Source organism: Anolis carolinensis, chromosome 3, assembly GCF_035594765.1.
Source record: "Anolis carolinensis isolate JA03-04 chromosome 3, rAnoCar3.1.pri, whole genome shotgun sequence".
In the NCBI taxonomy this organism is placed as follows: Eukaryota; Metazoa; Chordata; class Lepidosauria; order Squamata; family Dactyloidae; genus Anolis; species Anolis carolinensis.
Window position 1 is genome coordinate 155,457,951 of NC_085843.1, and position 25,601 is coordinate 155,483,551.

The 25,601-nt window shown below is 41.3% G+C and overlaps 2 protein-coding genes across 9 annotated transcripts in view; one reads left to right on the plus strand and one right to left on the minus strand.

The window, feature by feature from the left end:
• The window catches only part of LOC100566418 (snaclec coagulation factor IX-binding protein subunit A), a 35,070-nt gene extending 14,217 nt beyond the window's left edge, over positions 1–20,853 (minus strand). The window contains exons 1-5 of one of the 7 annotated variants that reach the window (XM_062975614.1): positions 20,775–20,853; positions 18,492–18,577; positions 13,867–13,911; positions 3,688–3,787; positions 146–224 (exon numbers count right to left, since the gene is read on the minus strand). In XM_062975614.1, coding sequence (XP_062831684.1) covers positions 146–206 — 61 coding nt within the window. In that variant the 5' untranslated portion in view covers positions 207–224; positions 3,688–3,787; positions 13,867–13,911; positions 18,492–18,577; positions 20,775–20,853. Of the gene's footprint in view, positions 1–145; positions 225–2,487; positions 2,628–3,687; positions 3,788–13,866; positions 13,912–18,491; positions 18,578–18,989; positions 19,112–20,774 lie in introns of those variants that run through there. The other 6 variants (XM_062975615.1, XM_062975616.1, XM_062975617.1 and 3 more) reach the window with 6 other exon arrangements.
• fam216b (family with sequence similarity 216 member B) lies at positions 6,813–22,991 on the plus strand. Of its 2 annotated transcripts, XM_003218626.4 has the most exons (4): positions 6,813–6,974; positions 13,441–13,588; positions 16,045–16,165; positions 20,734–22,991. In XM_003218626.4, exons 1-4 carry the CDS (start codon positions 6,916–6,918, stop codon positions 20,868–20,870), a joined length of 465 nt encoding a protein of 154 aa, XP_003218674.1. In that variant the 5' UTR covers positions 6,813–6,915; the 3' UTR covers positions 20,871–22,991. The 2 variants fall into 2 exon arrangements, with proteins under 2 accessions (XP_003218674.1, XP_062831688.1); XM_062975618.1 differs by lacking the exons at positions 6,813–6,974; positions 13,441–13,588 and adding an exon at positions 13,595–13,923.
• The last annotated feature ends 2,610 nt before the right edge of the window (positions 22,992–25,601 follow it).

A 25,601-nucleotide genomic window follows, 5' to 3' on the forward strand; every position in this document is an offset into this window, starting at 1 on the left:
GTGATCTGGATTTTACGTGACAGTTTAGAAGGGGCCAGGGAGCACACTGATCTACCAGTATCTTCTAATAGACAATGATGGAACTTAATTTTAAAAAAGTAGGTACTATCAAGATACATTTTTCCATAAGATCATCTACTCTCACCTTCAAAAACAGGGAGAGCCAGTACTTCCAGGCACAGCAACAAAATTATATGTGACTTCATTTTAGGTAGAACTTTCACCTAAAACCAAGCAAAGAGCATTGATGTCAGCAACTGTGTTCAAATATTAAAATTGAGTTAATATCTGCTATCATTTTAACAAGTACTTTAAAATTAATTTGCATTATTAGATACTTTTAAATTAATTTAATCTATTAATGTTGCTGTTACATAATACAACAGTGAATACATTAGCATTAGCATGGATATTGAAAAGCTTTTTTGCCACTTCAGGCAAATATGAATCACTGATTCACTTAACCATTTGCAATGATTTACTTGCCCAGGAGGCCACTTATTTAGGCCTATAATACAGTCATCTTCTGAAACACTGTGTACAGTTCTGTTTATTCTATTGGCCAGCAGCTCTCCAAGGCCAAAGAGAGAATTTTCCCATCACAGATAATGTCTATATGAAAACCATGTATTTTGTCATAGAGCAATGATCCTCTCTTAATACATTGTCAGGTGTTGTGCACTGCATTAACATAAGGTAAAGGTTTTCTCCTGACATTAAGTCCAGTCATGTCTAACTCTGGGGGTTGGTGCTCATCTCCATTTCTAAGCCAAAGAGCCGAGTTTGTCCGTAGACACCTCCAAGATCATGTGGCTGGCATGACTGCATGGAGCGCCATTACCTTCCCGCCAGAGTGGTACCTACTCACATTTGCATGTTTTTGAACTGCTAAATTGGCAGAAGTGCATTAGTATAGACCTGAGTAAATCTACTCCTCATACGTACAGCATCTCCCAAATATGTAGAAAGCGCTCTGCTGTCTCTCTCTGTGTGTTTATGCATAATGCTCTTTTGCATTACCAGACCACTTGCAGCTTTCAAATCTAAATCAAAGCTTTGCACTGTGTTTAGAATATAGTGATATGTATATATCATAAACTAGGTATAATATAGGCATGCCTCCCTCTGGCTGCCAGTAAATTTGCTTATTCAGAAGATGAAGTTATGAACCATATTCCAAAACAGACCCACACTGACTGCTTTATATTAATCTAAGAAATAAGGCATGAAAAGCAGTGACCCTCTCTCAATAATCAGTCCTAAGAGCCATGTTAGTTTAATGGGTTAAACCCTTGTGCCAGATGGACTGCTGATCTGAAGGTTGGGTTGCTGACTTAAAGGTTTCTGGTTCGAATCTGCGAGATGGGGGTGAGCTTCTGTCTGTTAGCTCTAGCTTGCAGTGAAGGGACCATAAGCCAGAAAATAGAAAACGTTTGCCTATGTGGCTTTGCCTCTGCATATGCCCCTCCCTTCCTGTGAGCTGGTGCCTTTCTCCAGAAAGTTTCAAGACCAAAAGTTAGCTTGAAATCAACAAGTGAGGTCACAGGTATCACTTATGCTAAGTGGGTGTGGAAGGTGAGGAAGACCCTCAGCCATTGGTCAATTTTGGATAAGCCAAAGGTATATATTCTTTGTTTGCTGCGACATGCGGGGCGGCAGACATTTCCATGATACATACCCTTTGGGGTATGTAAGGCTGTTTGCCTTATCATAGCTGTGATAACAATAAAAGGCTTGTTTTATCACTTTCTTGGAATTCCCTCCTTTACTTTCCCTCCGGCGCTGGATGAACAAGGTCAGTCTCTTATAGCAGAGACATGAGAGAAGCCTACCAGCAGGATGGTAACACATCCGGGCATCCCCTGGGCAACGTCTCTGTAGACGGCCAATTCGCCGTCGCCAACACACCACAAGCGACTTGCAGTATGTTCTCAAGTCGCTTCTGACATGATAAATAAATTAATCAGTCCTGTATATAATAGAAAGCCAATTCTAAAGTATGGGTGCACTTACTGTAAACAAAACAAGGCACATTATAGGGTAGGGCTTGCACTGACTGCTGAATATTTGCACACTATACCTTTACCATACTTCATATTTACTTCAGACCATATCATGTCACTTCACCTGTTTATCCTATCACATCGCACTAATAATAATACCAAAGTCCTCTTCAGTATTCAAAAATTTGCATATGAATGATAAGTGTGCATATGTTTTCCTCTTTCAGCCATGCTGAATTTCAGTAATAATTACTATATTATAAATTCTGAAAAATGTAAGGGCCAACCTTAGAATTGGGCAGCTTTGGGCTGTCACCTCAAATATCAGATGCTGGAAAATATTAGGGATTAAAGTATTATTTAGAGGATTCATGGCATTTATGGCAGAAAATGAGTTGTTACAAATACCACTGGGAGTTTCTGAAGTGGAAAGTAAGGATATCAGAGGCAAAACATTAAATGAAAAATCCATTTGAATAAATACCTTTTCTGTAGCTCCTTTTGTTTCCTGTTTCCTTCTTTGTTTTCACATTGGCAACAGGCAGCAACAGCTTTGCTTAGTATTTTACGATCCTTCTAATAGTGACTGGAGCTTTCCTCTCTCCCTAACAAAGCATGTCTCAATTTTTATATAAGCTCTGCTTCTTAAGCAAAGGAGGGTGGGTGTTTTTGACACCATTGTTGATTTTGCTGTTGATCCCTAAAACCTTTTGCAAACATTTGTGTAAAGTTATTGAGCTATGCAGAGCAACATACCTGGCAAATGCATTTTAACCCAGAATAAACCTTCTAATCCAGGTATCTCTCGGGTTAAAAATATGCCTGCAAAGATCTGGATCTTCCAGGAAAATTTTTGTTCTCAGTCTATGATGCCCAGGAACAAAATAGTAGACAGTTTTGTTACTTGTGACATCTCAGACTACTTCACAAGTTTGTCTTTCCCATTACAGAAACAGTTTTATTATTTTATAGTGAAGAGGCATGAAAGATCCTTCAATTTTAGCTACTTCCTACCCACTGGGGATCTTTAAACGGAAGCTGGATCTGCACTGCCATATAATCCAGTATCTGATCCCAGAGTATCTGCTTTGAACTGGATTATATGAGTCCACACTGCCATATAATCTGGCATCGGAAACTGGATTATATTAGCCCACACTGGCATATAATTCAGAGTGGATCTACACTGCTTTATATCCCAGGATCTGATCCCAGATTTTCTTGTTGTCCCAGATTATCTGGCAGTGTAGACTCATATGATCCAGTTCAAAGCAGATAATCTGAGATCAGATCAGGGGATATAGGGCAGTGCAGATCCAGTTTCAGTACAAAGCAGATAATCTGGGTTTTATATTTCAGTATAGATCCATCCTGAGGGTATCTGTTTGCTATCACTTACAGTCAATAAAGTCAACTACGGGGTCTTACAGAGGCTGGATTTACACTGCCCTATATTCCAGGGTCTGATCTCAAATTTTCTGCTTATCCCAGATTATCTTGCAGTGGGGACTCGTATAATTCAGTTATATAGTCTGGGATCCGATCCTGGGATATAGGGCGGTGTAGATCCATCCTGAGATGGCAAACCCATGTCTGAGTTTCAGACTACAGATTGGTACTACTTACACAATTGAATGTTCCCCCATGCAGCAGAAATAGAAGGCCTTATACACAGAAAACTTACATATTAAAGAGAAGGTTAGGCGAGTTCTTCCTTGTACGCTGGTTTTCTTCATACAGCATATTTTCTTATGTGAGAAACATTAAATCATATGAATTACCACCTGCAGTAGAGAGATATAATGTTTGCCTGTGTAGGAAATATTGCTAAACGAGAGAGAAAGGAGATCAGGTCTGTATTTACTCTTGCCTTCTGAAACATCTTTCATTTCAGGATATTAAAGAATGGTGAAAAGTGATCAGTTCAAGCTCCATTAAACACACACAATCTCTTCTTTTTTACACTCCTTTGCTAAACCCACTTTGGTTACGGTCATCAAATACTCTTGGGTGGCATCCATTACACACATGAATCACATCAAACCTTTCCCACATGCTTGGAGAAAAGGTGAGATAAAAAAACAAAGTGATTGATTGATCAAATATATGCTTAAGCTGGCACTTTTTTTGATGAGCCAAATATTTATCAAGGAGGAAGGAAATCTTTATTGTTCATGTAAACATGATTTGTGTGTGTATGTGTTGAAGTTACCGCCCACTATATTTAAAAAACCCAAACCTTAAAACAACAATGACACAGATTCTAAAGTATTTCAAGTCATCAGGTGTAATTAAAACCTTACAGTAGTAATGGCTTTTGTGTGGTGTTTTCCTCTGCAAAGCACCAAATCGTTTGGAACGTTTGTTTGCCTTGGCATAAGGACTATCCAAATCATTGCTGTTTAGCTTCCAGGAATTGTTCAAAACTCGGCTTCTTTTGCAGAAAAATTGTGAAACCTTCTTCAGACATTTACAAAAGAAGCATGGAAAGAACAAGGGACATGTGTCTTAGCTCAGACTCCTTCATCACTAGTACCTATGGGTGAAAGCATTTCTACTGCATCGTGAACTTGGTGGCACAGTCAGTTAAACCCTTATGCCAGCAGAACTGGTGACTTGAAGGTTGGATTGCTGACTTGAAGGTTGCCGGTTCGAATCCAACCTGGGGAGAGCACGGATGAGCTCCCTCTATCACAGCAATTCTTAACCTGGGGATCAGGACCCCTGGGGGGGTCACGAGGGGGGTGTCAAATGGGTCACTAAAGACCAGTATTTTCTGTTGGTCATGGGAATTCCGTGTGGAAAAATTGTCTTTGGTGGGATTCAAGGGGCTCTTTGATTGTAAGTGAACTATAAATCCCAGCAACTACAACTCCCAAATGTCAAGGTCTATTTTCCCCAAACTACATCAGTGTTCACATTTGGGCATATTGGATATTCGTGCCAAGCTTGGTCCAGATCCATCATTGTTTGAGTCCAGTGCTCTCTGGATGTAGGTGAACTACAACTCCAAAACTCAAGGTCAATCTCCACCAAACACTTCCAGTGTTTCCTGTTGGTCATGGGAATTCTGTGTGCCAAGTTTGGTTCAGTTCCATCATTGGTGGAATTCAGAATGTGCTTTGATTGTTGGTGAAATATAAATCCCAGCAACTACAACTCCCAAATGACAAAATCATTCCCTTCCCACCAGTACTCGAATTTGGGCATATCGGGTATTTGTTCCAAATTTGGTCCAGTGGATGAAAATACATCCTGCATATCAGATAGTTATGATTCCTAATGTAGCAAAATTACAGTTATGAAGTCGCAATGAAAATAATTTTATGCTTGGGGGTCACCACAACATGAGGAACTGTATTAAAGGGTCGCGGCATTAGGAAGGTTGAGAGCTACTGCTCTATCAGCTCCAGCTCCATGCCGGGACATAAGAGAAGCCTCCCACAAGGATGGTGAAAACATCAAAACACCCGGGTGTCTCCGGACAACGTTCTTGCAGATGGCCAATTCTCTCACACCAGAAACAGTTTCTCAAGTCATTCCTGACATGAAAAAAACCCTGGAGATTCTTATGGAAGTCTGTAACTGTGTGCTCACCAGGTTCTAACATATCTCTCATATCAACAAGGGGACTTTTAATCAACTGAAATAAAATCCACTATATTCCTGTACAATAAATGCATGCACTGCTCTCTTGCACTCTCTATGTCCCATGTCCCCTAACCAGAAAGAGCTATCCAGGAATTCTTTAGTTAGAAGGCTGCGTCTCTACCATCAGCCCTTCAGCTGAATGTATGTTGGGAAAGTCTTGGCTGATGTTTGCCAAATGACAAATGCCCATCTTGTGGAGGGAATATGCTGTTACATTGTACAAGAATGGTAAACAACTGTTCTGGGTATTCTGCTGCCTTCTAATGCTCATCGCCACATGTTGACAATCATATCTGGTTGCACATATGGAGAGCGTATCATCAGTTACACAAATACCGCTCAGTTACACCAGTTAAATAACAAAAAGGGAAAGAAAACACCTTGCCAAAATTTGCCAGTTATAAACACAGATGTAGCATTTTCAAATGAAACTGCTTTTTGATCCCACAAATCAGATGGGTTCTATTTGCTCTATATATAAAGCAGTTGGCAGAGTGAATACCGGATATGCTTCCCATGTCATACACTTTATTTATTTGTGGGTTGGCCCAATAAATGCTTGCTTTAAACAGCTAGAAGAGATGGAGAAAATTGCTGTGTGTGGTAACTGCTAGTGTGCAAAGTTCAAACTTTGGGTATGGCAGGAAATCTATGTTCAAACCTCAGTACAGCCCAGGAGATCACTGATGTCTGGGAATTTTTTCAGAGTGCAGCTAAACCTTAGAATTAATGCAGTTTGTTACCACTTTAACTGCCATGGCTCAATTCTATGGAATCATGGGATTTGTAGTTTGGTGACAAAGCAGCACCCTTTGGCTGCTCCTTCACCAGCCAAACTATAGCTCCCATGATTCCATAGCACTGAACCATGGTAGTTAAAGTGGGAAATATGCATTAATTTTGCAGCATAGATGCAGCCTGCTCTTCCTCATAGATCTAGATTTATACTGGAATTAACATTGTCTTTAATTGGGGGAAGATATTAGATGCAGCTGGTGGGCAAGCATTCTAATAAGTTCTAGTTTCCTGTTCATGCATTCACTTAGGTCCACAATAAAGGACATATTTTGTAAAACCAAGCCAATAATGATCCAGTCAGTGCCTGTCAGGAACATTTTAACACAATGAATAAGCCAGTCTGGAAGCAGACAGCCAGTCAACAGTTCCTCCAGGCACTCATCCAAGGCCAGAGTCCTCTCTCTTTCTTTCCTGTTGCTAGGTTATTTGTCAACAGAACAGAAGGTATTGTGGTTCTTGGGGGATGCTGAATATAGTATTAATAATTACCTTGGGAAGAAACAGTGCTGCTACTTTGCACAGGTGAGTCAGTGATTGAGGAATTTTATTTTATATCAGCTCTTCCCAATTCCAGCTATGCAGAAGAAGTGATAAATTTTGTTATTGGATGTTTTTGGCCCACAAATATATATTTGCATCAATTATTATAGATGTCATATCAGAGTTTGTTTAGCACTGTTTGTATAACACTGAGCTCAGCGAGTAGTCTTTGAAAAATGTAGTGACATTTCCAGTATTGTTTTGGCCAGAAATGAATGGGAATCCTGGGCAATTACCTAGATGGAAAATGTATAGTTCAGTTGCTCAAGGATGGTATTACTTGATAATTATTCTTTTCCTGCCTCAGCTATTTTTCATTTGCATATCCACTCTATAGCAGATTATGATGTGAAAGAGACTAAACAAAGGCCCCAACTACCCTGCTATATAATTCAGTTCAATGCAGTTAAACTGCATTCTGGAACTGCATTATATGGTAGTGGTGCTTTATGCAGTCATGCCGGCCACATGACCTTGGAGGTGTCTACGGACAGCGCCAGCTCTTCAGCTTAGAAATGGAGATGACCACCAACCCCCAGAGTCAGACATGACTGGACTTAACGTCAGGGGAAACCTTTACCTTAGATGGGGCCCATGGTCACATAATGGGCTTTGTGGGTGAGTGGAGATTTGAATCCAGTTCACTCCCATTTCAGCTAGGCACACTAAGGGTGAATCTTCATTGTAAAATGAACGTCATTTGACTCCACTTTAACTGTATGGCTCAGATGCATATATACTGTACAATTAATGCAATTTGACACCATTTTAACTGCCATGGCTCAATGCAAGGTCTTCTTGGCAAACTACAATTCTGAGAATTCCATAGCATAGAGCTATGGCACATAATGTGGTTTCAAACTGCATTAATTCTACAGTGTAGATGTACCTTCAGTGCTATATGAATGATGGAAGTTGTATTGTGGTGAAGCACAAACATCATTTGATAGAATAGGCTAAAGACTTTGAAAAACCACAACTCCCATGATTCCATAGCTCTGAGCTGATGAGTGATTTCAGTATCCTCTCAAACCATAGGTTGGAATTCGGAGCCTGTTGCACTTCGCTACTCCAAAGATCAGAGTAAAATGCAAACCAGGTTTGAAGGCAACAAGAACAGAGCTTTATTCTTTCTGGCCAGAAAGGATGTCAGAATAGAGTCTGTGCTCTCAAAGATCTGACATAATGCAATGCAAAATACACAACATATTTAAACGCTTTGACAGCTATTCAGAGCACCCATGCCAGCCTCTGATTTGCTGAAAGCTTGTCCAGCTATGATCCAGGATGTCATTGGTTGTTGGCTCCATGAGGCAATCCACTGATTGATCCTCCTGGTGACAGAAAACTATCATTCATTGTTTTGAAGTATGGGTCCATTTAAATGTCTGCCCTGGGTGAAGGTGCAGACCACAGAAATGTAGTATGGCAATATGGAAAACAGTTCATGTTGGGATTGATTACTTAGACCAGTTTACACGAAGAAAGAGTCCTATAAACACAGTGGTCAATTACGTTGATGCAACAGTTCAATGGAAGCTATACACTGGTAATCTGTATGCCCATCTCCAGGAGTGGACACCTCTGGATCTTATCAATAAGCTAGAAAAACGCTACATGATGGTATGAGCATCACAAGGAGTAGGAAGCTAGAAGAGCCTCAGGTACACAAATAGGCATGTTATATTATGTAACAGGTTTTCTGTGTCTTGCATGCTGAACTGTATAAGTGCATCTCTCCCTACACAGCATAAGTGCACAGTTATACTTTTATCAATGAACATATCACCATGCAAGAATTATGAGTGACATTGTACATGGTTTATGAATAAATCTCAAGAAAGTACACAGGCAAATTCAGGAGAAACAACAGAACAGTGTTGTTGCAGACAGTGTCACTGTTATACAGAGCAATGTAAATCCAATCTTGTCCTGCATCACCAACCATCCCCAACAAAGGACTGTTAGATATTTTTTAGAGGACAAGTGCCACAGGGTGACTGACTCTCATAGTGGCAAAATTCCTTGCAGTGACAGCAAGGCTGAGGAAGCAACTAACCTCTGATAGGGATATCACTTGAAACCATGTAGATGTATCTTGTACAATGAACTTCTCCTGAGATGAGAGAATTCAAAATGACTGTTTGTTTTCTGATGGATCTATGGACCGTAATAAATGTTGTTGTTGTTGTATTTAAATGACATTGTACAGGATTTATGAATAATTCTCAAGAATGTACATAGGCAGATTCAGGAGTGGAAAAAAGAACCTTTAAAATGTCTCTTTAAACATACACAAGAATATCAGTGGGGTGAGGGAGGTTGGGATTATTTCTTGTGGAGACTTTTCCTGAGGGAATGGACTAATTCATAGGGGGGATATGTTAATGTTTTTGTGAAATCAGCTACCCTTCCATGGCAGGATCAATTTATTTATTCGTTTATTTATCGTATCAGAGGCAAATTGAGGGTACAGTTATAATGTATTTTTAGAAACACAGATAAAGTTAAAAACTTGACATTATACTAGAAGGCAGGGTCAGTTAAAGTAAGGCAAAGGGTGGCATGGAAGGAAGCTGCTTTCTCAGGATTGCGAAGTTGTATAAAAATAAGAATTAATGCAGTTGTGTTGAGTTCATCTTTTAGGAGAGGTGTCTGATTTCTTGATAACAGAGCTATAATAGTTAAAGTGGTGTCAAACTGTGTTCATTTTACAGTATAGATGCACCCTAATATCCACTACTAACCTGCTGCACTTCCTGTGAAAAGTTTGGAATCAGAAGCAAGAAACTATTTCTTGTATGGCCCCTGTTCTTTAGGCCACTAACTGTAGCTACACTTTTCATCAATGTTCTTCAAATTTTGCATGGCATCACAAACTGTGCAAAGTATAGAACCAATTTTAAGCCAAAGAGTACAGAGTTATAATTCTTATTTGTGAAATAGCCCATTTGTGCAGCTTGGGCTCTGTTAAACAGGGACGGACGATTATAATGGATCAAACAAACAATGTTCCGTTCATAGGTCCCGCTGCAGCCGTGTTGGAAATACCAAAAACTAACAAAATGAAGCCTCCTGAAATTGCCAGATGTCTAATTCTGGTTTTGAAAAACATGACAGTTTTGTTGATGTTTTAATTAAACTATGAGTAGTACCCCTGTATTGCTTATTTCAAAGGTGACCTATTTTAAAATGTTTTAAAATGTTGTACATTGCCTTGGAGGCCCAAGAAGTCTGAGTAGTGATAATTAAATGCTTTCAATCAATCGATCAATCAATCACTTCTTCTGGAGGCTTCCAGGAGCACCAATTCCTCTCTTTCTCGGACAGGAGAAAGGTGCCCCAGGACATAGCAGGTTTCAAGGGACACATAAATATTCTTAAGGTTCCATTTGCACTGTATATAGCCAAGCCTTGGTACAAAAAAGTGACAACATTTTAGACCTCATCAAGGAGGAGCAAAGAGATTTGGGAAGTGTCAACATATTTGTTTTAAGAGCTTAAAATGAATTGGAAGAATGAGCCATTTATTGTTCACCAAATTATTATTCAATAGTGATCCTCTTGATAGTCTACCAGCCATACATGGTCACAATAATCCTACTAACTCTCCAGTAACTATTGTTCAAAGCTTGGAAGTGTTATTTATTTTTTGGACTACAGCTCTCAGAATCCCCAACTAGGATGGCTGTTTTACATACTAACTGAAATAAAATTTCTATGTTCTGATCTGTGCCATCATCATAATCATCATGATCATTTCATCTTTCCCTTTAGTTCGGGACTCAAAGCAGATTGTAACAAGTTAAAAAACTTATCATTAAAAGCCCGCAAGATACAAAAGGTAAAACTACATTAATCAACAAATTAAAACCAGATGAAAACATAGAAAATATACAGACATTGGTACAATTAGCAAGATCCAGCACATTATTTCTTTAGGATGGACCTTATATAGTCAATTATAAAACACCTTCTAAACCAGCAAAATTCAAAGAACGGCCTCATTTATAGGGTTATGCTTCAGATAACCCGAATCCAACCCGCATATCCACCTCATCTTCTGAGACATTCAAGTTGTGTCAATACACTTGATCCTCAACATTTAACTTTTGTTGATTTGATTATTTACAGCAGAATATTGCAGCATATGTTGACCACAGAGTTGCACTAGAGGACCTATACATTTCTAAAGTGGCATTCCCTCAGGTAAACTGTCATAGACAGAATGCCACCAAATAGAGTTCAACACAATTTATTAAAGTTACAGAACTGAAAAATGCCCGTAAGAAACAAAAGACTAGGCAAACACTTGCCTTCAATGTGAAAAGTAACAGAAAAGACTCCGCTAGTTTAAAAAACGGTTCAAAAGATAAACCGGATTAAACAGGAGTTTAATCTGGGTTAAATCAAAAATGCTTACTTCAGCCTGGCAATTTAAACAAACAAAAGTTGGTAAACAGAGATTCAATATAACACAAATAACTGGCAGCAGATTCCTCTCTGCTACTCAAAAGCTGCAATTGAGTCAGGCTGTTACTCCTCCGTGCAACGAGCGAAATCCGGGTCCAGACACACCAATCAGGGTAACAACGGTCAGCAGGGTCCCAATCCGGTCCAAGGTCGAAAGCCAGGTGCAGACGTCTTAAGTTCCACAAGTTCCACCGATAGCCACAGAAGGGATAGTCCGAGGTCGTAGTCAGTCAGTCAGTCCAGCGTCAATCCAGAGTAGGCAATTAATGTCCGTCAAAAAGACGACGGAGGTCCAAGCTATCAAGATTAAACACAAGTTGCACAGAAAAAGCCCACACAGTTCCTTCCGCCGTCTATGCCCAGTGTCCTTGGTAACTTACGTATCCAGCAAATGAATCACACCCGTCTTCAGGAAATTCCCCAACAAGAGCCCAAGCGTTCGTCCAGATTACCTTGCCCAACGCAATTAGCCATTGATTCTAAACCCCATTTTATGCCAGTTCATAACTCCTCATCGCTGTCAGCTGCTATCCTAATTCCAGGTGCCTCCTCATCATCATCCTCATCAGAGCTAAAACACCTTTGACTACGCCCCACAGCATCCCCAGCTGTGGAACCCGCTCCATCCCTCCAGCCCGTCCATGGGTCCGATCCTGCAACCCGCCAGTCGCCTCCCATGCTATCATTGCCGGTGACACCCAAATCCTCCCTCACACGAGTCCATTCCATGTCATCCTCCTCTGAGCTAACCATCTCTTCCTCCATTCCCTCAGTAAAACCCTCAAAGGAGTCTTCGTCTGTTGGTTCTGCAAATAAGTCCCGGAGCCGTTTCCTTTCGCGCTCCTCAAAAGAGTCTGACTCTCGAGGAGTCTTACGACCTCGTCTCCTAATATCGGAGCCAGAAGGCTCAACCATAACATAAACAGAGCATTTTTAATTCGTGTTTTTTCACGCCCATAGGGTTCCTATGCATTAACCCCAGTGAATGAGGAGGGCTGATTGTATTTGGGCAAGAAGTTTTGTTCAGTACCACATCTCTCTGGCTATTAGCCAACCTGCCAGATAGAGCTGCCATGAAAGTCAGCCTGAGAAGAGAAGCACCTTCTATACCACCCTAACATTGTCAGAGCAACAGTGGAGAAAAGTGAACAAATGTCTTCTAAAATATTAATCTCATGATGAGTTGTTAAGAAAAGTACAGAACAAGCAACCACTTTTTCAAACACAAGGCAATTTGTGCCTTTTCCGTGCCCACCTAACATATAAGCCCATTTAACTGGTTATAACCATAATCCCTCTCTGTAGATCCAATTATCTGTCCAGAGATACGGTTGTTTGTGATGTACAGCCACATGGGGTCTGCAAATGGTTAGTTGTTTAATTTATTGTTGTCACATTTTTAGTACCAGGGATAGGAAGATCTGTTTATTGGATTTTCTACCTCTTGTGGTAAAATAACTTGGCAAGTTTTGAGTAATATGTATCTTGACTCAGGTGTGTGTGTTTGTGTGTAGCTATTAGCTACTCTGCTTCAGACAGCAAAATGTCTTGAGCAGACTCGGCTAAAAATAAATACAGTAGAGTCTCACTTATCCAACATAAATGGGCCGGTAGAACGTTGGATAAGCGAATATGTTGGATAATAAGGAGAGATTAAGGAGAAGCCAATTAAACATCAAATTAGGTTATGATTTTACAAATTAAGCACCAAAACATCATGTTATACAACAAATTTGACAGAAAAAGTAGTTCAATATGCAGTAATGCTACGTGGTAATCATTGTATTTACGAATTTAGCACCAAAATATCATGATGTATTGAAAACATTGACTACAAAAATGCGTTGGATAATCCAGAACGTTGGATAAGTAAGTGTTGGATAAGTGAGACTCTACTGTAATAAGTTTCATTGCAATTGCATAACTGTTTTCAAGGAATTAAACATTATTTTTCACAACATTGTCTTGCTTTTAGTTTATCATCACAGTTGGTTTGCTTCCTGCACTTTGGAAACAGAACCAGGATGGGAGAATGCTGGAAACGAAATCGCAGCACTTGCTATACTCCTAAACTTCTTTGCATACATATTCCTTCATCTGCTCAGGACTCCCCTTTGATGAAGGTATTTCTGTGAGCTGCGTTCTTTATGGCTGGTGGCAATCTCAGCATTCTGCAATTTGATAGATTTATACTCTGCCTTTCCTCTGATGAGTTTATTGTGATATATGTGACTCTCTCCCTCCTCATTCTCTCCTCTGGGGCTGCGTCTCTGGTCTAGAGCACATATTTCATATTTTGTGGGCGAAAGGTCCCATGTTCAGTGCCTGATGTCTTCAGGAAGCATGAGGAAAAGTTCCTTCTTGGAACCTTTGAGTTGCCAGTTAGTTATATCAACATTACCTGTTATGGTGATCCATGGATCAGCGCCACTCCGCAAACCACTGGCTGTTGTCCCAGGTGAGTTTCCAGAAAAGAAAAGAAAAACATTCTAGCCAATGGTCAAAAACATGGAACTGATTTAGTGTACATTGGAAAAAGTAAATGCTGGTTCATTCATAAACAAGTTTGGGAAGCACCGAATTAAACAAGAGATTGGACTGCAGGTATCAGTGGCAGAGATGCTGGATCTGTTTTTAAGATAGTATTGTGCAATAGTTTGAGAGTTTAATTGGATCTACACTGCCATATAATCCAGTTTCTGAATCCAGATTATCTGCTTTGAGCTAGATTATATGAGTCTATATTGAGTTTTGGACTAGAACTCTGGAAGACCAGAATTTGAACCCCATTTAACCATGGAAACCTACTGGGTCATCTTGGGAAAATCAACTCTCTCAGCCACAGAGTTATGGGAATGTTAATAGCAGAAATCTAGCAAAAAAGACCCCAAAATAGGGTTGCCTAAATATCCTATAGAACAAACCTTAACACTCTCTTATAAAAGGTGTATTATCAGACAGACTTTCAAGCTATGGGGAAATTTACCAACCATCTTCTTGGCAAGGAGAGCAAATAAACCATTATCATTGTCATCATAATCATTATATCAGTTGAATAATCAAAAGAGCTGAAAATGATGCCTGGCTTATTTTAATTTTTTTCGTGTCAAGAGTGACTTGAAAAACTGCAAGTTGCTTCTGGTGTGAAAGAATTGGCAAGGACGTTGTCCAGGAGATGCCTGGATGTTTGATATTTTACCATATTTGTGGGAGGCTTCTGCTATGTCCCCACATGGGGAGCTGGAGCTGACAAACAGGAGCCCACCCCGCTCCCCGGAATCAGCAAGCTTACCGGCAGAAGCGGCCCTAGGTAATTTCGCCTTGTAGGCAAACCTAGTGGCCGCCCCCCCCCCCCGAAATTGTGCCCCCCCCGAAGGCCCCGCACATACCGGCGGCGGCGGCGGGGGGGGAACCATCGGCTCCCACCCTGCTGAACACAGAAGGCCTCAACTGAGGCGAGCAAAGCTCTGTGCATGCACACGAGTCCCGTTGGCCAAAATGCCTTATGTCACCGCATGAGCGCGTGAATCCCTGCGCAAGCGCAGGTGAGTCACGTCGGCCATTTTGGCTGACGCGACTCGTGTGCATGTGCTGGAGTTTGCTCAGTCGAGCGGTACATAAGGCACCCAAGCCACCCGTCCACACGAGCGATGGAAGCCCTGCACACAGAAGCCCCATTGGGTGCCTTACGTGCCATGCGAGCGAACCCCTGCGCATGGGCACGTGTCACATTGCCGAAAATGGCTGATGTGACTCTTCTGCGCATGCCTTACTTCACCGTGCGAGTGAGTGCGAACCTCTGCGCATGCACAGAAGAGTCACATTGGCCATTTTGGGTGATGCGACTCCTCTGCGCATGTGCAGAGATCCAGAAGCGTAAAAAAGAATGCTCGGTGGTGGTGGGCGACGACGGTGCTGCGGCGGCACCGCCATTACACGGGGACACCTCAAGTGTGCCCCCTGTTGGTGTGCGTCAGCGACGGGCGCCTACTTCGCTTCGCGGTTGGACCGCCTCTGCTTACCGGCACAAGGGTTTAACCCAATGCGCCACCGGGGCTCCATTTATTTTAATTTGAGGATTTATTTCCTGGTTACCAGTCAAAGCTCTTTGGGTACAGTTTAAAATACTTTGTCAACAAAACGCCAGTCCTCTGCTCCAATTGCTCCCTGAGAATCTCACCCAGGGAGCTGGTGCTGCTGAGGTTCAGCTGAAAGATATGCAAGTCTCCTAGGTAAGTAAATGGAAACTGGGGAGGATTGTCCATCTGCAAGAATTTCTCAGACCACTGCTCTTGCTAGTCTGTCTGCTGAGTGGGCATTTCCAGTGGAAGAACAATTTGAGAAAGGAACTGATGGAAAAGCATCCTTTTTTTCCATCAGCTTCTTCCAAGCTGAAGGCAGACACATTTGTTTATGCTTGCATATATATTTACCTTTTTCAGTGATGAAAAGGGGAACAAAGAATGTCTAACCTGACCCCAAATTCAAACATTTTTGTGTTGTTTTGCTGCATGGGTGGCCGTTTGGGCGGGTTTCATCTCTTTGCGATCTATAACTGATTCGGGCTTTGTTCTGACAGGATTTGAAGAGAGGACAGAAAGGCTACTTTTACAGCATTATGAGAATATATGACAGCAAAGCGCCGAGGGAAATGTTGTACCATCGGTATGCGATCAATCTCCAGCGCCAGAACGTGCTGGGTGAGTGTCAGCCAATGCAGCTTCTTGCATCAGCAGCCTGGAGAAATTGGAGAGCAATGGAGAAAAGCCAGGGACTTGAGGGGATTACGAGGCGCGGTTTATGGGCCATGAAGGTACATCAGACACACAGCCAGAGCACAGGGTGGTTTATAGACAGAGTTCACACAGCCTTCAGCCAAGAAGCTTTGCCAGTCTCAGCAGGGGCAATGGGAACAACAGGCAGGAAAATGATGTGGGTCTGCTGTTATTTATGCTACATCCATCCACTGTGCAGTTTGTCTTTAGATCCTGTCCACAGAAATGATACAAACATGCACACAGACAGCTGCAAGATAAATGATTTACGAACAATGTTTCATTCTCACAGCTGCTTTTAAAAGAAAAAAAACCACTCATCATATTTCTCCTAAATATATGGAAACACTGGGGCTTTCCTCCACATACAGCTAATCTCTAAACATTAACATTTGGAACATGAACCCATAGCATGAGCGCCAGTAAGGAAGAAATATTCTGGAAGAGTATGAACAGCACCACATGTGAGTAGTGCCTTTGGTGCTTCCGTTTTGTGGTATTCCCAAATGTTATTGATTTAAAACACACAATCCCCCCAAATGTGCTGCAAGGCAGCTTACAGTGTTAACACACAGAAGCAAAAACAACATCTTAATTACAAATAACATGCAAACTAATTATTTAAGAATATGGCAATGAAATATGGAGCCAGCATGAAAGCAGCCGAACGTCCTTTAACAGGAGGCACACACAACAAAGACCTGCCTGAAGGGGAAAACAGTATTTTTGAGTCAGAATGAGTTCAAAATACACCCACCCCCTGCCCTCGCTTCAGGAATGACACCTAGAAGGCCCTCTCTAATTAGTTATAATATTTACAGTAGCAAATTGTAGTGTATATAGTGCTTGCTTATGTTGACTCAAAGTATTTGCTATTTTTCATCTACAAATAACATCAAGTGCAACACCTCACGTAGTACGTATATATGCATTTTCCTAGTTTTTTTTATTTAAATGACACACAATTTAACTGCAATTGATGCTTAATGCATCATGTTTAATGACATTGCAGGGGTTCCTTCTTGTAACATCACCAAGGTCCCCACTTCCATGACATCACAAGGAATCATTTCTTAGTCTTGGCCCTGAAATTTTAGGCAAACCCTGCTTTAACACAATCTAATGGGAGTTCACTTAGTTGTAAATAAGATGGAGGAGGGAGATGCCTTGAGTATGTACTTCCATCAATTCCTGGTCATTGATTGACTGTCATTGTGTGCTCACATGCTACTTTTGTACATACCATAAAGAAGAATCGTGGGCAGAGGCTGCTGCTGTGTACAAGAGTGAAAGCTGCTGCTGTTACTGTGTACAAGGAGAGCTAGACAGCCCCTTGACATGGCTTTATAACCAGCCATTGATTGGGGGTGAGGGGCAGTTGCATCCAGGAGTCTTTGGCTTCCCTTGCACAAGAAGAAACTGGATACCTCCTTGTGTGAAAGATGCTGGCACAACTGAGAGTTGGGCCAATGTAAGTTACCATACAATCAACCAAAAAAAAACCCAACAAAAAATCAACCAGTACGGGTCAACAAAAACCAACTCACTCAACTCCCGATGGCAAAGTGTGTTAAAGCGCTGAACTGCTGAAGTTGCGGACCAAATGGTCCCAGGTTCAAATCCTGGGAGCGGAGTGAGCGCCCGCTGTTGCTCCAGCTCCTGCCAACCTAGCAGTTCGAAAACATGCCAATGTGAGTAGATCAATAGGTACCGCTCCAGCGGGAAGGTAACGGCGCTCCATGCAGTCATGCCGGCCACATGACCTTGGAGGTTCTACGGACAACGCCGGCTCTTCAGCATAGAAATGGAGATGAGCACCAACCCCCAGTCAGACATGACTGGACTTAACGTCAGGGGAAACCTTTACCTTACCTTATGCTTTAGAAATGTATGCACAAGGCAACTGTCTAGCTTGTCTATTGCTACGCCTAGTGCTGGATACACCTTGAAATAGATCGGAATTAAGCAAATACTTTGATAAGTATGGCACTCTAGAATAAGTTTGCTTCTTTCAGGGATTTTATAAGCAATCCTGTGCTTTAGCTCCGTGATAGGGCTATGCAAAATGTTTCAGGTTCAAACTCCAGCATTTCTATACAGGGAAAGTTTCCTGTTTGCAACCCTGGGGACACTGGCAAAGTGTCCCCAGCTTCTCCTCCTCATGAGACAAAGGACCAGGTTGGATGGAAACACATTTGGACAATTTTTGCGTTGTTGAAGGCTGGTATAAACAATATTGAATTAAGCATACCTGCATGTGTACTTCCTATAGCAGCTCAGTATGGAAAGAAAAACAGGCATAGGATCCCAGTGGCAATTCCTTTTGTGGTGTGATGGCTATGGAGACAAATGGTTGGGGTTAAAAGTCTTATTGAAGCCTTAGCTAAGTCACTGATTTATTATTTATTTATGTATTACAATATTTATATCCCGCCTTTCTCACCCAATAGGGGACTCAGGGCGGCTTACAATAAAACACATATATAAAATTGTACAATACATTGTGAATCAATTAAAAAGTCATTAAATTACATCAGACATTCATAAAACACTTATAAAATACAGATAGGCATGATCTCAAGAATAGCCTTGGGCAAGCCACTAATCATCTTCCCTCATCCCCCTCCCCCTTGTATGAATGAGTTATTCAGTTTATTTTTCCTGTTTTTCTTAAGTTAAAGGACAAGAAAAATAGGAAGCAGCTTTTCCTCAGCCAGACCATGGCTCCCACACACTCGCTATCATCTACCTTAATTGACAAGTGGCTGTTTCAGGGTTTTTATGCAGGACTCGGTCCCAATTCTACTTCGGAAGGCTAAGGATTCAGTCTGGGACCATCTTCATGCAAAGCATGTGCGCTGCCTGTTGAAATATAGCCGTTTATAGAGATTGGCCTCAACACAAACCATGTCTGTGACCCATTGTTTTTCTCCTTGACTGAGTAATAAAAAGGGGGAATAAAGAGGAATCAAAATGCATGAGCAAAACAGAAGCTGAGAAAAGCGATTGCATGGAAAAGTATTTGGGGAAATGATAATCATCTTTTTTTTTCCTGCTGGGCTCTATTAATTAAATTAGAGGCACATTTCAAAGTAAGGTTGGTTTTCCTACAGGATAAATGCTGTGCACTAGATTTACAGTAGTGTCTCGCTTATCCAATGAAAACGGGCTGGCAGAATGTTGGATAAGCGAATATGTTGGATAATAAGGAGGCATTAAGGAAAAGCCTATTAAACATCAAATTAGGTTATGATTTTACAAATTAAGCACCAAAACATCATGTTATACAACAAATTGGACAGAAAAAGTAGTTCAATACGCAGTAATGTTATGTAGTAATTACTGTACTTACGAATTTAGCACCAAAATATCACGATATATTGAGAACATTGACTACAAAAATGCGTTGGATAATCCAGAACGTTGGATAAGCGAGTGTTGGATAAGTGAGACTCTACTGTACCTTCTCCTGCTTCCTAGAACTAGTTCTGTGTTGTTGCATGTACTGACCTTTTAAAAGGGATACAACTGCCCTTCACTTGAGGTGGAAGGAGGAGGCAGATTTTTGTGTGTCAAGAAGAGCTGTGCATTTTTAGTTATAAAATTGTATGTTTACTGCTAAGGACAGCCATGAATCCTTATGCAGGTTTCCTGCTTCATTTGTCATATTTCTGATTTCTGTGAGATTCGTTGGCTGTTTTTTAAAAAAATATAATCTTTATTAAGGCTTTTTCCAATATACATATTAAAATACTAAGAAAAAAAATGCATAAACAAAACGAAAGAAAGAATAGAAAAAAAAAGAAGTAGAAAAGAAGAGTAGAAGAGTAGGAGGAAGAGAATAAGATAGAAGGAGGTGTTGGTTGTTTTGGGTTGTATAACGCAATTTGACTTAGTTAAGGCACAGTGTTTGCCAATGGTCCCGGCAGCAAAATGTCATGGGCCAACCCCAAAGAAATGACTTATTTTCCTAGCAGTTTAGAAAACAGATCTCCCTCTTCCTTGGGCACTTGATTATATTTAATATGGTGTCAGGATAGCTGCTTGTGTAAACTGCAGAGCAAGAAAACAGAGGTGCATAGAGAGAAGTGTTAATCTCCAAATGAAGGCAGTACAAAGTAGGTCTCCCTCATCTTTCACTCCGGCAATCATTGAAAATCATGTCACATCACCACAGGACAACAACTTCCAGCTGAAGGCTCACAAACTTCTCTTGCAATTACCGTGGTTATTTTCTGACTCTGTGGTCCAGGCATGGCAGGGAGCCTTTTTCATTCCATCAGCTTTTATGGCCTCCTTCTGCACATGCTGACTAATGTGATGACACTATATCAGCCGTTCAGCTGTCCCGGGTACTTTTTCTTTCCAGTTCAGAATAAGAGCTGGCTATTAGAATAACACTTCCATCTCGCCCACTCCCTGCTCCTCCAGTGTATTTATGTGTTTGTGTTCCTATTTGCCAATTCTTGACCCCTTTTAAAATGCTGTTCAAGGACTCATCACAAAGCAGCAAGTCGAATATTATGCCTCCTACCTGAAAGATTCGAAGTCCTGCAGAGGGTCACGGCTGCAAACAGCACCTCCTGGGAAGGCAGACTGCAGGAAGACTCGGCTGGGGTTCTTTAATTAAATATGAATCAAAGAAATCCAACAGTGATAAAGGAGCAAAAGAGAGACGGGATAATAACCTTTCTTTATTTGTGCGAACTGGATATTTAACCTTTTTCCATCTCTGCCCTCTGCAAGAACTAACACATTCAGATGTCATGTTATAAGCCTACAAAGGAGGATGGATGGCTCTTCTCTCATTTTGTTTAAAATTAATATATTTTTCTTTAGTTTAAAAAGTGCTCAGAATCTCCATCACTGTATATGCCTTATGTGGGTCCAGGTATTTGAAGTCTTACAGAATTTGCCTTGCATTGTGAAAGTCTGATATATTTAGTGTGGGCAATGTCATGTGAGCCAGAATGGTGTAGTAATTTGAGCATTACTCAAATTTGAGCCCCCGGTGGCCTAGTGGACTAAAGCCTCGTGAATTGAAGGTTGGGTTGCTGACCTGAAAGCTGCCAGGTTCAAATCCCATCCGGGGAGAGTGCAGATGAGCTCCCTCTATCAGCTCCAGCTCCATGCGGGGACATGAGAGAAGCCTCCCACAAGGATGATAAAAACATCAAAACATCCGGGCGTCCCCTGGGCAACGTCCTTGCAGACGACCAATTCTCTCACTCCAGAAGTGATTCAAGTTGCTCCTAACACAAAAAAAAAAATTGGTCTAGGACAGTGGTTCTCAACCTGTGAGTCCTCAGGCGTTTTGGCCTTCAACTCCCAGCAATTTCAGCTAGTTTACCAGCTGTTAGTATTTCTGGGAGTTGAAGGCCAAACATCTGGGAACCCACAGGTTGAGAACCACTAATCTAGGATGATGGAGAACAATGTTTGAATTCCCATTTAGTCATGGATGCCCACTGGATGCCTGGGAAAACTATACTTTGTCAACTTCAGAGAAACCAACTCTTGCCAATAAAATCCTGTGATAATGTTGCCTTAAGGTAGCCATCAATAAGAAATGATTTGAAGGGATGCAGCAACAAGTATGACAAAAGAAACTCAGGGAGGATAAATGGAAGAGGGGCACTAAGAATATATAGATATGAGGACTGCCCAGAAGCAAAGAAGGAGGTTCTGGCAGTCACAAAGAACACAGAGGCTATCAGCAGAAGTTTCCGACATTTTTTCCAAACATTTATACATTAGTATAAAAACTGGGGAGGGGGGGGGGGGCGCAGCAGGTTAAACTGCTAAGTTGCAGAACTTGCTGACCGCAAGGCTGGCGACTCAAATCGCAGGACGGGGTGATCTCCCACTGTTAGCCCCAGCTTCTGCCAACCTAGAAATTTGAAAACATGCAAATGTGAATAGATCAATAGGTACTGCTTTGGTGGGAAGGTAATGGCGTCCATGCAGTCATGCGAGCCACATGACCTAGGAGGCATCTACGAACAAGTCCCTTCGGGTGAGAAGAGCAGGATATAAATGTTGCAAATAAATAAATAAATAAATAAACAACATTGGCTCTTCGGCTTAGAAATAGAGATGAGCACACACACACCCCGAGATAAACATGACTAGACTAAATGTCAAGGGGCAACCTTTATCTTTAGAGGGTTGTTGTATGTCTTTCGGGCTGTGTGGCCACGTTCCAGAAGTATTCTCTCCTGACGTTTCGCCCACATCTATGGCAGGCATCCTCAGAGGTTGTGAGGTATGGATAAATTAGGTAAGGAAAGGAAAATATATATATCTGTGGAGAGTCCAGGGTGTGGCAAGAGTGCTTTGTCACTGGGAAGCCAGCATTAATGTTATCTTTACCTTTATAACAAATGGAAGCTTGGGTCAATAAAGTGCAAGCTGTGTGTTTTGAATGAAAATACATTTTGGACCAGATTCTTTTGAGATTTTGCATGAGCAAGAAATTACCTGAATAGATTTATAACCAAGCCCTGGTGACGATGCACAACAGGGAGACTATCTTGAAGACTACAAGCAAGTGCATACAGTCATGATGTAGCATAGAATGATTAATATAGTTTCAATCTAAATGACCATTATATGTATTATAGACTTTATATAGGATTTCATATGAGTTCCTTTCAAAGGCATGTACATTACAATTGTTACTGGTACTGTTGGAATACTCTCTCTGGATCCCATTTTAATTAATATTAGAAATAAAATATTAGAAATACAATACGTGTGTTATACTGATTGCTTTAAAATCCAGTTTTGATTCTCAAGAAAGTGATCTTTCACTAGAAATAATTTGCCCCTTTTCTTTCTTGCAATCTATGGGAAGAGAAGAAGTGAACAAACTGCACTCAATAGCCTTCACTTCTTTCATTGTGAATTAGGTAAAACCACCCCTTCTGGCTTGTTATGTGCAAATGCTTCCATTGTCTCCAACCACCCACAGGGGCCCCATAATTTGTTAAAGGGAAGGTTTAACCTCCAAGTCCACTTCCTTTTTATTGCTTTCCCAGCTGCATTCGTATAGCCAAATCCATAGTAGTTATGTGGCACTTCTCCCCAATGCAATCCTTTGCTGATTTCACAAGGTTATGCTATAAAATTTTTGCAAGAAATTGGCTGTCAAGAGAAGGAAAAAAATATGACTGCTCTGGAAACAGTAGTCCCAATTTTTTTGAAACCTCTGTAAAGAGAAGTGTGAAGTTTGTGGCCCTGATGTGCCTCATTTCAGAACTCCTTGTTCTCTCTCACCCTTTGTTTGACCTTTTGGGAACTTTGTTTGCCTGGTCCTTCTGCTGTTTGCCCTCCTCCTGACTCAAATGTGATCCATTAAAGTCTCTGCCAGAATCACTGGCTGGGTCTCAGAAAGTCTATTCCTGCCTTTGGCATGTGCAGCAATATAGCCTAGCCTGTCCCTGCACCATAAATATCAATACTCCTATTTGCTCATTTTTGCCTGCTGCTTGAAATCAATCCTGAATGCCTGTGAGAGCACTGGAGCATGAACAAGGGAAGGAAGGAATGGAGTCCCCTTATTTGCCTCTCGTGCCTCCAGTTCCCTCATTAAACTGTGTACTTCTAAAGGCGCTGCCAGATTGGCAATGGTCATTGGCAGTGCCATGGGGTACCACCTTTGCTCTAGGTCAGTAGTTCTCAACCTGTGGGTCTCCAGGTGTTTTGGCCTACAACTCCCAGAAATCCCAGCCAGTTTATCAGCTGTTAGGATTTCTGGGAGTTGAAGGCCAAAACATCTGGCAACTCATAGGTTGAGAACCACTGCTCCAGGGAAATGATTTGAATTATTATAGTGCATGACCATAACCTCGCATACAACATAACACCTTGCAGCAAACACACGAGGGTTGAATGAAAAGTGATGTCTCCACCTTTTTACTTGGGTTTGGATGGGAGTAATTTAATAATTCAAACACAGAAATAATCCTTAGAATGTGCTCTTTAACTACCACTATTCACTTTTCCACATAATCACCAGACAATTGGATACATTTCTGCCAACAATGAACAAGTTTTCTGAAGCTGTCACGGACGAAGTTGACACTTTGTTTCCACTGTTGGGAATCATCCTGGACTACTCAAGTCTAGATGTAGTTAGATAGATGATAGAGTTAGATTGAGGGAATCCTTTCCCTGTTTCCAAAGCATGCCTAGACAGGCTTTACTGTGTTTCACCCTATCCTGTTTACGTCACATCCCTTACTTTGAAGTTAGCAGAAATGTGACTCTCCAGGGACACTAACTTCTCATTGGTCAGAATGTCTTTTATGGCCTCAATAAACGGGACCATGAGGTTGGAACCATTTTGGTTCTCTCTTCTCCCTTTGTTCTTCAAGCTAACAACACGTCCTGCCATCTCTCCTGGCAAGAGGTAACTATTTAGATGTTTTTTATTTTTCCTTTCTTATTTTTCCTTAGAAACCAGTCTGGAGTAGTCTAGACAGCTCCCAAGCCTTTCTATCTACAATGTTCTTTTTACCTGAATAAATACTTTTTGAACTTTTATTGAGACTCTGCAGTCATTGCAATCCTAAATAGACAAAGGCTTCTCTTGCTCACCCCATGTAAGTAACTGTTGCATTTGAAAGCTTTGCTTTTGCTACTCTGCTGATTTTGGTGGAATCTCCCCCAGAGAGGGTTAAATTGAGTCTAACTGCTCAGAGATTACCACAACATCCACAACCAGCATCTCACAGTACCCATCGTGCACAGATCTTTCGATAGCCAAACAAAGCAATAATGTGACCTACACGTTCTTATGAAATACCGATTAAACTTGAAATTTCTCTCTGAGTGATATGGCGATCATCCTGAATCAATCTGTCAACCTTTTGATTGTGAAACTCAGTGGTTGCTGTCACAGGCAGTCCAACTCTTTGTTTATCATGCAAATCAGATGTTCCCGCCTCAACATCTTTAAACTTACTTGCCCAACGACGCATCAACACAATCACCATAAACAGCTTGCATTCTCTGATGAATCTCCTTTGGAGTGACACCTTCTGCTGTCAAGAATTCAATGACTGCACGTTGCTTAAGTTGCATTGACCGACTGTCTGCGCAGGGTTCCATACTTCGCACTTTAACAACACAACTGTTCAATGCTAAGGCTTCCTGCCAAATGGAACTGTAGAGGAGAGTCTACTGAACAAGCCAGTACCTGCCGCATACCAGTACTGCCGTCTGTTGAGGAGTTACGAAGGTGGAGGCATTACTTTTCATTCAACCCTCGTAGACAGTTAGCTCTCAGCTAGGGAGAGAAAAAAGTCCCACCATTGTAGAGAGGGAAGGAAAAAGTGGGCAATGATGCCATGGAAAG